Here is a 16,136-nt window from a genome sequence, read left to right on the forward strand (position 1 = left end):
TGTGATTCATCATTATCATCATCATCATCATCATCTTCATCATCATCATCAGCACAGATGAAGACATACATGACTGGAAGCTGTTCTCTCCAAATAACAAATGATTTGTTTAAACTTCACACAAGTCAGCATTAATCATTTATTTCACTGTAAGAACTCACAGTGTGAATAAATGTACATAAATCTAGATAAAAAATGAAATTTTCAACTGATATAAATACCATTCCTCTTTTAAGTAATATCTCTTATAATTTGTTTTATCACTTTATTATCATTTATGCTTGTTTCTACTGTTTACACGTTGTTGTCCATTGTTGTTTTTTATATTTATTCAAATGTTTATCAGGGTTTGTTTTTTTTTTGCACTTCCTGTGGCGTAAAGTTACCACATAAAGGAAACGAGTTTAGAGATCTTGGTTGCCTTTCAGAATAAATGTTGATGAATAATCTGGTTTGAGTAATTGTTTGTTTCTTTGATTATTATTCTATTAGAGGAATCAAATTATTTTCATTGTTATGTAAAACATCAGATCAAGTCTTTCTCCCATAGCAAAAAAAAAAAAAAAAAATCCTGAATCTAGTACAAATTCACAAAATCCATGTGATTGAATGATGACAGAAGACAGGTTTATCTGCAGTAATGACAAATACTCAGACTCAGTTCTCTAAATTCAAACCCCTGTTAGAGCGAGCAGCTGTGTGACGACTGTCTCTGAGTCACTCCCTACAAACCTTCGCCTCTTATTGATCTTCACACGCTTCCTGCCGGAAGGATAAGTCGAAAGGGGGTGAGGAGGTGTGTGTGTGTGTGTGAGGGGGGGGGGGGTCACATCACTTCTGTTTTAGTCCCTTCAGTGTCTAAATCCCCCCTTTTAACCCTGGACTCGTCCTTTATCACTTATCTTTAGTCCTCCCATTTCACCCCTGTGCAGACACACACTAGAGCACATGTGTCACACTCAAGGCCCGGGGGCCAAACTTGGCCCGCCATATAATTTTATGTGGCCCGCAAGAGCATAAAAATCACAGTGTTTAAAAATAAATGCGTGAAAAGTGTGCTTTGACCAAAACTACATTTCCCATAAGGCAGTAATTGAGCTCATTTTAACTTTGCCAAAAGCATTTTGAACAAAGTTATTGTCCTAAGTTGTGTTTGACGTTATTTTTCTTTTTTTTTTTAGAGAGTTTGATCATTGATTGATGGAGTTCTGTGGGTTTAATATCCTGGCAAATTAAAAGAATTTATGTTATAACAGCAAGAAGCGAACATATTTTTTTTTCTTTGTAACTGTAATGTTTGTAACTTGAATAAGTAATAAAGTCAGAGCTATTTAACGTTAAGGAGTAGCTACATTTATTTTACATTTATTTTAATCGAACCCTGACGGGATGCATTTTAATGTTGAAACCTGACCCGCTGGAAAACAGTGGATTTTTCTGCCGTAGAATTAACTCGCAAAAACTCAGAGGAAAACAAACTGCACCTGACAAAATGATGCATAAAGGATGTCCAGTGCTTGTAGGGCAGCGAGGGGCGGGGGGGGGGGGTCCACAAAAACACCTTCTGATTAAACAAACAGCCTCTGAAGATGGGTTTACCAGAAATTATAATCCGTGATCTGGAAAAGTCAACATGGTGTGAAGTATTCCTTCCTGTGAGATAATGGGTACAACTATTCCAGCTATACAATAAATTACAAAATAATCTACCAGGAATGTCCTCTCTCCTCACAATCTGAGTCTTCTTTTATCCAAACTTTTTATTCAAGCAAAATCTATATAGTTTTATTTCAGCTTCTCACCCAAATTTAAATTTAATAGTTCTGGGTCTGAGTTGAACACTGAGTGCCTGGGATTGAAAAGGAATTAAAATGCGGTATGAGATATATATATATATATATATATATATATATATATATATATATATATATATATATATATATATATATATATATATATATATATATATATACACACACACACACACACACACACACACACACACACATACATACATATATATATATATATATATATATATATATATATATATATATATATATATATATATATATATATAATACATTAATTCAAGGTCTGGTTATCATTACTAGAAAAATAGAAACATGATATTTTTTTAAGTACAAAGTGAGAAATGCTCTTCCATATTCTGCCATGTTTCTACAGGAGCCCAGAAAAAACAAACCAAACATTAAAGAGCTCTTAAAACTACTTATGGACGCTGGGCTGTTTTAGAAGAGATCAATAGAGAAAGAGATCAGATGAAATCAATCTAATGATGGCGACGATCTCCCTTCCGCGCAGAGAATGTGGGGCTTTAAGGGGCCTGGAGTATCCCAGGTTGGTAATCCCAGCATTCCAACTGTGTAGTCCACCAGCTGGGGCTTCTCTGATGAGCATACAGACACCTTGTCAGTACTGGAAGGACTGGGGTACTGACTGGGTTGTGTTACATCTCATCACACGGTGTCACAAACGTCAATCTGCCCCACGGATCGCACCAATCTCAGCCGCAAATTACTTCACAGAGGTGAGAAGAAAAGTACAGCTCCGATCCTCAGATGACCCGCTGGAGCTTGTGTGTGTGTGTGTGTGTGTGTGTGTGTGTGTGTGTGTGTGTGTGTGTGTGTGTGTGTATGTGTGTGTTGTACCTGAGGTTGCTTCCCTCTCTCAGAGGTTATAGGAGACCATGCATGATGTGTGTGTGATGATGTCATCTGAGCCTCTCTGGACCTGAGCCTAAGATAGCACAGCGAACCACACACACTAACAACACAGTAAACAACAACAGGAAGGAAACGGCGTCGTGTGCTAAACAGGAAGGAAGTATGCATTCACTCACACACTGTCCCATTGGGTTTTCATATCCTCATCCATGTCATTGTATTTTTAAATTTATTTAATCAGAATCATTTTGTTTTTGCAACTCGGTCCAAGAAAAGTTGGGCTTCAAATCTAAAATGTGATGAACTGTTACAGAACCATCGAACAATACCGCACTGATTTCCCAAAGATTACCTTTTTTGTGTATAAATAAACAATGGAACATAAATAAAAACAGGATGCGATGATTTGCAGACTGCTTGATGACAACTCTCGTGGTGAACTTCAAATCCTGCCTGTAAACGACTTCAGCCTTCAGCCGAACGTCGCCTGGAAACACTTCATCTGTTTTCTGAGTCTGTCCGTGTGTGTTTTTTTAACTCGTTGCTGGCATCCATCAAAATAAGCTTATATTTACAAAAATAAACAATGTTTTTTAATGTTTATAGTGAATATAATCACTAATCACAAATAACAGTATTTGTTTGAGTTCATGTAGCGTCAAAATCAACATGTGATTCTTCTGAAGCTCAAACATCCAAAGGTGAGAATATTTAGAAAAACATGACTTATAGTGAAAGGAGATAAGCAGGAGGCGACATACATGAAAGACTGCATGCCCGTTATGTCATCTCTGGCTTTATGTCACCTGACATTTACATATCAGGAATACACATATCTCATTAAAACTGAAGTGTTGATTGGATTTTTGAACCGTTATTACGATTTAAACAGTTAATTGGTTGATATTTAACAAGTCGTATGAGTCACGCATGAACAAATAAGTGTGTGGTTGTTGTTGTTGTTGTTGTTGTTGTTGTTGTTGTCAAAGGAAGAGTTGGGATTGTTTCTGGTTGACTATTGTCATATCTTTGGTTTGTGAATTACAAGCCCTTCTTCATGTCATCTTCAGAGCAGGATGGAGGGTAGACACGGGGGCGGGGGACGGGGGGCGGGGGGCGGTGGGGGTCCTCCATGTTCTTCTGTACAGACTTGCTGATGTCGGATCAGTTGACCGAGTGATTCAGGCAGACCATGTCAGAGTAAATCAGAGAGCCAGGGAGCGTTCAGCATGGAGCCGCCTGACAGAGGCCTGTTTCCATAGTAACAACCCAAAGGGGGGGTGGTGAGGGGGTGTGATGGAGGGGGGGTAAACCGCCAGCGTTCAGAGAGAGGAGGAACAGAGACTTTTCCAAAGAGGATTAGGAGATACCAGAATACGTTACTGATTTATCCATGAAATAAACCAACGCCTGGTCTCAAACACACACACACACACACACACACACACACACACACACACACACACACACACACACACACACTGAAAGCCATTAACAAACCTCCCTCCTTCACACCCACACACACACCCCCAGCATCCATGTAACAGTCCTCGCCAGTTTATGGTCAGAGCTACTTAGCAACACAAAGAGGAGAAATCATGAATGGTGTGTCGTTGGCTGAATGAGATTTTCAGCCACAGAGAAATGAATGAGAGGATCCTGAAATGAGAACAGATATGAAAAGCAAGGATTAAGTGTGGAGTGTTTACATCAACCCTCAAACCAAACGCTGTCTCCTTCTCAAGGTCTTTAGCTTTCTCACATTTTCTTGAATTCTATGAGATGGAGCCGGAAGTGTTCTGACAAGTGTTTTCTCTTTCTTTCCTCAAACTTCCTGTTTGTGAAACAATGTTTTGCTTCAAACCTCTTGATGCTCATTTAATTTATACATTTTCACTCATTAGTTTTCGTTTAATGATGAATTTCAACATAAATAACGACCAGAATTTATCTTTGAAATAAAAGTTAAAATAGAAAGTGAGAGTAGAATAAAAGCTTGTGACTGAATGTTCCATTTCCCACAAATGACAGAGAGACAAGAAATTAAGGATGTGAGTCTGAGTTACTGGAACCTGGACCTGTAATAAGAATAGATCAATTAAACAAAAATGAAAGTACGACTGGTTGCAGCTGTAAAAATGTCTCTCATTCAATCCCAGACAGTGGGTTATGTACTAAAAAGTTATAGAAGGATGTTATTAGGGGCTCCAATAAAAAGCAGTGGGGAGAATGGATTCAGAGATGCAGGAAGAAGATGCGAGTCAACAGACAAGAGGGACTCCATTCAGGAGAGTTAGCTAAATAATTCATAGTTACAATAAAACTACACTTTACTGCCCTCTGCTGAACCCAGGATGGAAATGAAACACCTCCACGACAGGAGCTGAGTCAATCCGGCGGCGTCCCCACCCAACAGCTGGCTTCGGTTGTTCCAGGATGACATTTGTTCCCTCAAAATAAACACGACAGTGCACAAATTAAATTGTCGAGCCATCAGCGTGCTGTCGTTAGCACACAGATCAGTGAAACGAACCATACCGCAGTAAAAAAAGAACCTCAGGCCATTAGGCTTACTTAAGACCTTTGTTGTTCCAAAGATGGAGGTTGTTAATATTTATGGGGTTGCCGATGGGTGACAGGAGACGCAGAGACGGAAGCTGCAGAGGAAAGAGGGAGGAATACAGTTAAAGGAGAGGAGGTGGAGATTAAGAGAAGGTCAAAGGTGCTCGCGTCCAATCAGGACCGAAGGTGGAGCACAACATGAAGCTGTAATTGTGCTGACAGCTTGGCATCTGCTGTGATTGATAAGGAAAAGAGGCATAAGATAGGGAAGTGTGTGTGTGTGTGTGTGTGTGTGTGTGTGGTCTGCCGGTCTCGTTAGTCTTTAATGGGGGTGAGTGGAGGTGCTCTTTAAGAGGAGGCCTCTCATGAATAATGCAGTCTTCAGTCAAACCCAAACACAAGCAGGAATCACTGATCAGCAGATCTGCTCTGCTTCTAGACATTAATGGAGCTCCTCTGTCACAAAGACCTTCCCTCACTAATGCAAAATATAAAATCCAATAGTATTACAGTATATTGATGTTTAAAAACCAAGTATTAGTATTCATTTGTAGCATTTTTCTTGTTGTTGTGCAAAAATCTCATGAAAAGTTAATGAATCTCTTTGTACTTGTAGCACAGATGAGTATTTGCAGCAACATGATGATTCATCTAAATAAAAAAAAAACTCCAACATGGTCACTGGTGTGTTTGGGGGTGGGGGGTGGGGGGGGGAGATTGTCCGTCAGCCTGCATGTGAATAGAAGGTCACAGTGTCCCAGCGCCAGCAGGAAGGAGCTGCAGCACATTCAATCTGACCAGTCACTCATATAAATATTCCTCATCTAGAGATGTAAGCCTCCGCCCACTATCCCCATGATGTCATCGCATCCACATTATGGTTTGACCCTCATAATGTGACTCTTTAATCATAAATAACCTGAAACCCCCTTTTCTGTCTCTAAACCCAACATTTCTATTTCTAACATCAGTATCTGAAATAAATGGAATGACGAAATGTGGAATAAAAACGAAAGAAACTTTAATTGCACACTTTTTATTTGGAATATATCATTACAGAGAAGGAAACATGCACAGAAATCCATCCATACTGGAATTAAACACCCTGCAAACATTAGTTTATACCTGCTGCCTCATCAATCACGAGAGGCGCAAACAAACAATTAAATGGTGACCATAACCTCTAAGTCAGTCCACACCCTCCTTCATAACCCATTCATCATTAATTATAATTTTAACCATAATAACTCTACCAATGCCTTATTATTTATTAATGTAAATCTCTAAATATCACAAGTTCCAGCAGGAACTCTACCTCCAAAAAAGTATGGTGGTGGGAAGACACACACAGGATTGGACCCTTCATAAAGTCCCAGTGATGGGATGTGAATATTTATTAATATAAGAAGAGAAGAATGAACCTTAAATTATGTGCTTACTAGATTTCTAAATTAATTTCACCTTGTTAAAGCAAAGAATTTGTAAATGAAAGCAAGTGGCTTTTTTTCTAACTGTTTAACCATTTCACTGCTTTAAGTCGCCCCCTAGTGGAGATGTCAGCTACTGCAAGAAGAACAAAAGGAAAACATCTTCATGAGGAGCGCATTTATGTCAAACTCCATAAGTAGGAGTTTGGACCCCTTAAATCTCACTGAGGTGAGTCAGCTTAAAGGTTTTGGTCCTCATGGAAGCGGTGGAGGTGGTCAGCGTACCTGGAAGTAACAGAAACGAATGAGGAACTGCCATCACTTCTTAATATGGTCACAACAGCATTTCCTCCACTGCAGGACGAATGAATGCACTCACTTTTTAGCACAGAAAGCGGTGCAGTCTCTGCCGATGCTCTCGCTCCACGCGGTCTTGTACAACACCTGGACAAAAAAGCCGAGTGAACAGTTTTAGTTTTCGCTGACGCTGCAGAAGCAGAACCTCTTCAGAAGTCCAGGAGACCTACCAGGAAGACCAGACAATGGAGGAACAGGGTGTAGAAGAAAGCAACGGTCCGGGCCAGCTTGTTGGAGAGAATCACACGACCCTGACAGGAAGTACAGGAGGATGAGTACAGAACAAGTGTGAGAAGTCTGTGTGTGTGTGTGTGTGTGTGTGTGTGTGTGTGTGTGTGTGTGTGTGTGTGTGTGTGTGTGTGTGTGTCTTACCAGACCCAGAGTTGCTTTATCCCAGGGGCTGAGGCTCAGGTATCGGCGTTGGCGCTCCTGTAACGCAGACTTTTGTTAAAAACACTGGATTTGGAAAGTGTGAATACAAACACAGAATAAAAACATTCTGCGCAGCTGTTGTTTGTGTGGAGTCTTTGAACGCCATGATGTCGTTGGTTCAGCTACATCCAGCTCCTGTTTCCAAGAAACCACCATCACAGGTGCATTTATCCATTTAGGACAAAAGTCATTTTTTTCATGGGTGGACGGACAGACGGATGAAAGAACGACCGTGATCTCACACAGGAAGGACGACCTCGGTGAAATGAATGAACTACAATCTTTAGACAACATGAAGCAGGAGCTAGAAATACTTTAAACCCCTCCTGAAGTGTGTTCATACTTTAGGAAAATTAAAGCTTTAACCCTCGGCGATGTGGAATCAAAAAGTTGTTCCTGCTGAATCCGAATCCTCAAACCTGAACAGGCTCTATTTTCAAATCAACAATTTAAAAGATTTTAAAATTATTAACAATTTTTAAATTAAGACACCTTTAACTGAGACAAAGCTCGCTCACAGAATGAGTCACAATTCAACTGGTAACTATAGAAACAAAAAATAAAATATGAAAAGTATAGAAATAGCAAAAATGGACTTGTTTCTTCTACACTGTCATCGGCTGTGTGACCTGAGAGTCGTTTGAGTCACCGCCTTCATCCAAACACACCAGGAAGTGTTCCGCTCTGGTCCGAACCAGAACGTTATCCTCAACAACCATTAATTATTTAATGTGCTGACTCAACAACAACCGACTCGGTGAGTCGGTAAGGCGGACCACGGCATAAAAGCTGTTTATTGGTGCGAATACTGAAGGTGTGTTTCCGGTACCTTCCTGCTGAAAGAAGCAAACGGGTCCAGTCTCTCCTCGTACTGAGACGAGTAGCGCATCACAGTGTCATCACTCCCTTCAGCCTACGGTGCAGGGAAAAATACACACACTAACTAGTTTTCCTGCAAAAGGTTTAACAACTAGACATCAGACAAAAAGAGTGTCACCTGACACACACACACACACACACACACACACACACACACACACACACACACACACACACACACACACACACACACACGCACTCTGCCAGGGTAGCTCTGCAGGAACTTGATTTTCTCGTAGAGTTTGATGTTGTCTGCCCTCAGGCTGTCCAGCTCGCTCTGCAGGGCCTGCATGGTCTGCTGCACGGAGCGATTCTCCTGCAGGGGGCGGGGGGGGGGCGGCGGAGGGAACAACCCGATGAGACGTTAGTCCAGACCAACAAGAACAAAACAAAACAAAGAGAAGCCCACAGGAAGACACAACGTTTGAGAGGTGATGACTCACAGCTTCCAGTTCCTGATTGCGGGAGCGAAACCTCTCCCTTTGGCTGGAGATGATAGAGAGCAGAGAGTCCATCTGCCCCTGGGGGAGCTCTGCACCGGGGTTCACGCCAGAACCTGGAAACAACAGGGACGCGGCAGATGAAACAACACCCGGCCCCCAGAAGCCTCCAGCTCTGACAACGGGCCTCCGTTTTGATGCTCTTAATCCACTTTGAGTCAAACGAACACTAGAAAGCGGGACTCGTACCGACTGTCACACGTAAGAACAGAGAGGCTCTAATCAGGCTGGTTAGTATTCAAACAGACGCCCCCCCCCCCCATCAAGTCTGGGCTCAGCAGGTTTATTTTAGTTCACAGATGATCAGCATCTTCACTCTGAAAACTGACTCCACGGTGGCGTGCTCTCACCTCGTCTACGACTATTTAAACGTGACAAACGCAAAACTAAGACGACGCAAACATTCATCAAACGTTTAACCTGAATATTTGGACGTTTAAAAGAAGCCCCCCCACCTTATCTGTCCTCATTGACATTTTGTTCTCTTTAAAGGTTCTTGTGATTTTTTTTTCTGTCACATCTACTCAGGTTTTGGCCTCTTCTTGTAGGTTTAAAGTGGGCGGGGCTCTGATGGGAAAAGGGGACGTCTGTGCACCAATCAGAATTAAGAATTTGTGATAAATAAGAAATGAAGATTTTCTTTTTATTCTGAGATCACTTTGCTAAATTTCTGAGGTTTTATATTTACAGAATTAAAAAATTCCACGAGGTGTTGTTGTTTATATTTAAGTGAAGAAGCCAAAGACACAAACGTCTGTCCGTATCCGAGGTCCTGGACGTACCGGTGAACATGGCGCTGGCCTCTTTGACCGGCTCCGGGATGCTCCCCATGTCGCTGATCTCCGATCCGTCCGCTTCGGGGCGCGGCAGGGAGGACAGGGCCTGAATGGTGCTCAGGTCATGCTCCAGCTTCAGGATGAGGGCTTTCTGCTCGGCGCTGGTCTTCACCGCCGAGGAAAACTCCACCTGCAGGTCCGCGTAGCGACCTGCCGGGAGCAGAGGAAGATTATTCTAGGTGGTTGATTTCTGGTTTTGCTTCATATTTTGTTAATTCCCCCAAGAACTCACCTGTAGAAGCAGATTAACACTCCTGTAAAATCCTCCTTACACTCTAGTCTTTCCTGGCTTTTCTTAACGATCTCTTTCTCTGAGAATACTTATTTCACAACATCATCCATGTTTTCAACAAAACACAATTTTGGACAAAAAGCAAGAAAGAAAGAAACTACCACAGTTAGTATTTGTATAAAAGAGATTTACTTCAATTATCACACCTAGGGTGCATGTGAATAATAATGATGATGAATCAAATGTCAATCATAACAAATACATTGTGAACATTTCATACAGTGATATTGCTTTTCAATGTTGTAGAAGGGACTGTTTTACAGTGCTGAGAACAAACAACATGATACGTTTAGTAAATAGAAAGATAAAAGAAACGATGATACATGAGGATAAACGAAAGGGAGGGAGACCCGAAAGGAGAAAAAAGCATCTCAGGAGTGACAGAAGTGCTCGGGAAACGACTTTCAAAAAGAAAAAAAAAACATCTTAACCATCCCTTTACAGTCATGCAGCCTTTTGTACTACAGCACACATGTACACACACACACACACACACACACGCACACACATAAAAGCAGTGAGAAAGGTTATGAGCATTATTACTTCCACATTGTCGATGACAGGTTGGACAAATCGTCTAAAAACACTCTGAACTTGCTAAAGCCTCAACAAGCATCTTAAAGCTTTCCACAAGGGAAGGGGTGGGAGGGGGGGGTGAAGATCTCCCCAGGTCATTTGGTTGTCAGACTACTCTGTCATTTAAGCTATGGGTGAAATGAAGTAACGACACAAGGTAGCAAAATCTCCAAAGAACTGGCAGCGACCTTTTTGACAAAGATGGAGAAGAACTTCACTATTTGGCTTTCTGCTTCCTCTTTTAAGTCTGCTATCCTTTTTTTGTTTGTTTGTTTTTTTTGTTCCAAAGTTGATCTCTGCGCATTAAAACCTGTACAGTTTGGCAGTTAAGAGGAAATATTTTTTTTTAATAAGACTTAAAATGAGCTGAAGCCAATGTGAGAAGTGAGCAAAAATAACAATCAAAATAAAAACAAAACAAAATAAAGCACGCAAGTGGAGGGGAAGTTTAAAGAATGAGTGTATTGTGCTGCGTTATGTGTATATGTATTACTGAGTGTGCTATGCATACAGCACCGCTGATTCAGAAAGTGTTTCCTTACAAAACCCACTTCATAAGATATATTCTAAAAGTATTACAAAAAACATCTGAGGTTTTTCTTTCTTTCATTTTTTTTTTTTTTCCTGAATATGGTGACCAGTGCTGCTGTTCAGGCTTCCATTACAACTAATGTCAACTGAATAACCACGACTTCAACAGATCATACAGTAAAGCTTTACAACTTCAGAAAACATGATATGATATACAGCATCTGTTACACCTTTACAATGTTATTCAACAGTGTATAGAATCATCTGATTTAAATTTGTAGAAAAATATCTGTGGATCATGGAAAAGTCCTGAATCGTCCCTTCTCTCCTCCCGCCTTCAAAACAAAAGCATACTGTGACAATAGTGAATCAATAGCTACTTGATCGACCGTATTTACAAGTCTCTTCCAAATAACCATTAGCATTGGCACACGTCATTATCAATACCTGTAGTGCCATTATTAAGGTCACAGCAAACCTGACACAAACAGAACAATACAAAATGCCCTATGAATAAATTCAGTGTTATTACAGTGTACGCTGTTTCTGCATGCTTCCTCCTTCATTCAAAGCTCTGGCCTTTCACTGCTAGTTAGGTTATGTACAATTTAAGAAATGCATCATGGGAAAAAAAAACAAAAACCAACCATCTGAAATAAGACCGGGACCAAAGCATGTTTGAGGTCAGTTATAAATACACACAAGATTTCTAGTCTTTTGCTGCGCTCCAGCAGTTTCATACACAACCCCATGCAGAGCGCTGAAAAACAAAGTCGACTTTAGAGTACCGTTGTGACGACGGATGAGAAATAAATTTGGATCTAAACACGGAAATGCGATGAACGAATCGGGCGAGGTCGTCAGCATCCAATGACATCACTAGTTTGGTGCCCTGCTTGGCAGTTAAAGGCACAAATCTGATGATCTCACATGGTTTGGGTGAGATGATGGGTCTGGCTATAAAATGACGAATGGGCTTTAAGTGCTTATATGTTACGGTAGCTTTTCTTCACCAGCAAATATACTGAGGGTGTCCAGTCTGAGCAGCTCAACAGGAGGCAGGAAGCGTCTGTGTTCAGTGGAGGACAGATGTTTGACATCAGTCCACAGGAAGAGTCAAGAACTTATAAGACGCATTAGAAAAATCCAACTTTATCTTATGTGTCTGTCTATGTCTTCAGACAGCTTATAAATATACCTGCATATTGAGAAAGGGGAGACGATGGGCTGAAGAGATTTTTTGATAGCAACTGGTTTCTACGGCGACGCTTTCCCACCACAGGTGTCTGTGGTTTGAAACTCGTGGGCTGTGGCGCAGGAATTCAGCTCATCCTCCAGGAAAACGTCTCAATTTTTTATTTTAGTGTTGAGATGCGAGTCTGTGTTTGGTTCACAACCACTTTTTTTTTTTTTTTTTTTTTTTAAAGGCATACATTTACCAGGATGCCGGGATCGTACTCTGTCATAGTGTTTTACAGACCCTGTCTTCATAAGTGCTTTGTTACAAACTGCAATCGAAATTCTGCATAATGACAAGCTGGCTCTCTGATCAATGTGGCTTAGCACATCTGCTAGCTGGAACACCTCTCTAATCTCAATTTGGCAGATATGACCTCCTTCAAGTTAACGTGTTGTCAAGTTTAAGTAATTTCTTTTGACCTACTTAACAAAGTGTACATTTTTGGACCTGTTAATTACCTTAATGTGATTAAAGAGTGGGCGAACTCCATCAAAAGAAAGCTGCATGCCCTGCCGAGTATTAGTGTTGGGCGCGCCCAAGAAACAGCAAAAAAAAAATTTTTTTTTTTTAAAAATTAAAATATAACAAAAACATCATCCGAGAATAGAAAACAGGTAACGAGATCATACTTTCGTTGATCTTGATATGTCCTTTGACTCTCTAGCTAGCAATTTAAGAGCATAACTGTTGTGGTAGAAGCTTTATGCTTATGGGAGCATGAACTGTAGCAAACACACTTTTTTTTCTCCGAAGCTATTGAAATGACATTAAACTTTAGGATTCATGAATATACAAACAAAATGAGAACTAGTACATCTTTGTAAATATTAACCAATACTGCCGGCAGTCTATACGTCTAATAAAAATGTTACTTGCCCTCAGGAACAGTATAATCCCTTAAAAAATAGACAACTCAAATGATAAGACATTAAATGAAAAATACAGCACCTATAAATAAGCAGAATAAAAACCAAAACTATAAATGCAAAATAGCAATAAATCCAAGCTACAGTAAATCATAGTATTACACTACTTTGTGAGAAGATTAATGTAATGGTAACGCATCAAACAGCTTAAAGAAGGGTGTCAGTTGTGCACTAGTAGTGTGTGCAAGTAGATACGAAATATGACCAAACTCATTAGAAACACTGAACACTCCTCGACTGCACACACGTGCACACACATGTACTGACAGGCGTGTGTTCTTGCACCCGCGCACGCACACACACACACACACAAACACACATACGCCACACACAAAGGGGAGGCAGTAGGCTGACAGGCACTGAGGGCTTGTGTGGGACGGGTAGGAGGTGATATGCCTTATAATTTGTAGTGTATACAGTAGAATTCAATGCAAAAAGACTTACATCCCTGGATACAGGAGAAACTGGAGGAGAGTGGTGACTACTCGTACCAGAGTTGGGGTGAATTCACTTTGACAACAATCTACAGAAAGTACAGATTCATCAGGTACTGTACATCGCAACGTATTCACTAAAACCCTTGTTTCCTGTTCGAAATGTTATTGATGATCAACTTCTTGAATTTGATTCGGAGTGAATTGACCTCGACCCTGACTTACATGCAGGCAAATACAAATGTGCACAACACACACACACACGCGCGCGCACACACTCTCTCTTCCTGATTTGGCCTATAAAAAGACATGTTTTTGAATGGATAGAGAAAATTTTGTTGACGGTGCAGACACACGCGCACACACACACACACACACACACACACACATACACACCCAGCAGGTCCAGTGCTGGGTCAAGCTGTGACGCGCACAACCTAAAACAACAATAGACACATAAAATATCACCATGTCAGACAGCTACAGTACTATGTGGATCCATTGTATAGTATGTCAACAATGCAACATCATTCCATTTTAATTTGTTTCTTTTTTTTTTTAAAAACAGTAACGTGATATTCTCTTATTTTATGTTCTTATTTTGTACTAATTAAAAATGCTCGCTAAAATTCCCTATTTTGTACTCTTTTAGAGTCAATAGACTGTGCAATCTCTTATTGGCAACCAAATTGCAATATTTTTTTAAAAAAACAAACAAAGAGATCATCCTTCATCTTTAAAAGAAGGGTTTCGGGAGGCAAAAAGAGGGTTCCTTCCTTCCTTCCTTCCTCTTCAGATGAGTGTGTGTTTGTGAGGAATTAAGAGATCCTTCTGGCCATCACATGGCTGTCAGCAGGATAGGATGTGGGACACAACAGGCAGGAGTTCATATTCCTTACATCAGTAACAGCGGCAGCTCAGCCGACAGGCCTTCTACTACCCTCTTAAGAGCGTAGGAGTGAGATTAAAAAGAAAAAAAAAACATGCTGCCATTGAAAAGAGAACACACACGCACACCTTTTCTTTTTTGGGCGTGCATAAACATAAACACACACACATACCGACACAATCCCCCTAACTTACAAACACACGCACGCACACATACGCAAGTGAGTGAAAAAGGCAAAGGGTTTGTAACAGTCACTCTACAGTGTGAAAAATGAGGCGTCTCACTGAGTGAGGGGAGGTTTGTGGACACTTGGGAGGTGAGAAGAAGAGCGGAAAAAATCTCCTTTAAGAAAGTGAGAGTTCTTCTACAAGTTCCTGTCTATCTATCGTCTATCAGTGTCTATCACTGTGACAGCTGCTGTGTCAGGCCTTGCCTGTGTCACCGAGTCCGGGGTTCCGACCCCAGCTGTGGGTCAGACCCCAGATCGGCACTGACCAGTCTGATGCACCAGTGGCTGGTGATAGGGGGAGGTACAGCAGGGCCAGAGGCCAGCAGGACGGCTAAGTGCTTTTCTCAGTACAAAAACAAAACTTATTTAAAAAAAATAATAATAATAAGATAAGAGAGACACACAAGTTCTCTTATTTTGTTCTTTTAAGTCTTCAGTAAATCTTCTTTTTAAGGGTTTTGCCAACCACTCTTTGTTTCTTTCCTCTTTTGGGAAAGCTTTTTATTTAATAAAAATGGCTGCTGAGCTTGACTTTGGCTGTGTCCACTCTCCGACTGGAACAGAGCAGGAGGGGTCCAAGGTTAGAGGTCGTGAGGTTATGAGACAAGAGGAATGAAGGATGGTCAGGGGGGAAGCTAGAACTCCCACTCTGAAGGATCCTCTTTACTGGCAGCCTTCTCCAGCCTGTGGATGATGTTATTGAGGTTTGCTGCTTTCTTCTTCCGCAGATTATTGTCCCTGGGGTTTCTGGCGGGGCCAGAGGCTGGGATGTTAGTACTAGAGGCAGAGCCGCTGGAGGACGCCTCCGTGAGGCCAAACAGCACCATTCCACCCTGTCCGCAGCTGGAGCCCGGCCCCCCTAAGCCTGAGGTGGTGCAGTCTAACTCGGCAGGGGAGTTATTAGAGCCCCCTGCTTCAGACTCAGCCTCCATATCGTGGTCTTTGCATGATCCTCGGTGATCCTCCAGGCCGATGCCCAATCCCTGGCGAGTCTCCACCGTGCCCTCAGATTCTGTCCCATCACAGCTGTCCCCTTCTCCTGATTTAGACCCACGCAGGGAAGGGGAGCCCCCCTCGTTGCCGGGCGCTATCCCTCCAGCAGCTTGGATCTCCTCTATGAAGAGTTCTCGCCTGATGCGTGACCTGGTAGAGAAACACACACCAACACGCTATCAGATGTTGAAAAGGTCATTTATTACAGAAAAAAAAACACATCTCCATAAAATAAACATCTACATACAAGCTAGTGAACACAAATTTAAGAAACAAAACACATTTTTTATCATCAGTGACCCAAACCAGCCTTTGAAGCCCATCTGACACCAGATCAATATTCAGT

The 16,136-nt window shown here is 41.3% G+C and overlaps 2 protein-coding genes across 5 annotated transcripts in view; both read right to left on the reverse strand.

Moving 5' to 3' along the window:
- Positions 1 to 6,275: 6,275 nt before the first annotated feature.
- On the reverse strand, positions 6,276 to 12,545 carry cux1b (cut-like homeobox 1b). Its single transcript, XM_068317506.1, has 9 exons — positions 12,519 to 12,545; positions 9,627 to 9,855; positions 8,788 to 8,900; positions 8,544 to 8,660; positions 8,295 to 8,378; positions 7,406 to 7,462; positions 7,204 to 7,284; positions 7,056 to 7,120; positions 6,276 to 6,961 (listed from the first exon to the last, which is right to left on the reverse strand). The coding sequence occupies exons 1-9, from the start codon at positions 12,543 to 12,545 to the stop codon at positions 6,916 to 6,918; spliced, it is 819 nt and encodes a 272-aa protein (XP_068173607.1). The 3' UTR covers positions 6,276 to 6,915.
- cux1a (cut-like homeobox 1a) overlaps positions 10,083 to 16,136 on the reverse strand; it is a 62,956-nt gene continuing 56,902 nt past the window's right edge. For all 4 annotated transcript variants that reach the window (XM_068316870.1, XM_068316869.1, XM_068316871.1 and 1 more), the window contains one exon: positions 10,083 to 15,940. In XM_068316870.1, the coding sequence (XP_068172971.1) occupies positions 15,433 to 15,940 (508 nt within the window). In that variant the 3' untranslated portion in view covers positions 10,083 to 15,432. The remainder of the gene's footprint in view (positions 15,941 to 16,136) is intronic.

The sequence above is a fragment of the Antennarius striatus genome, chromosome 6 (genome assembly GCF_040054535.1).
Source record: "Antennarius striatus isolate MH-2024 chromosome 6, ASM4005453v1, whole genome shotgun sequence".
NCBI classification, from domain to species: Eukaryota; Metazoa; Chordata; class Actinopteri; order Lophiiformes; family Antennariidae; genus Antennarius; species Antennarius striatus.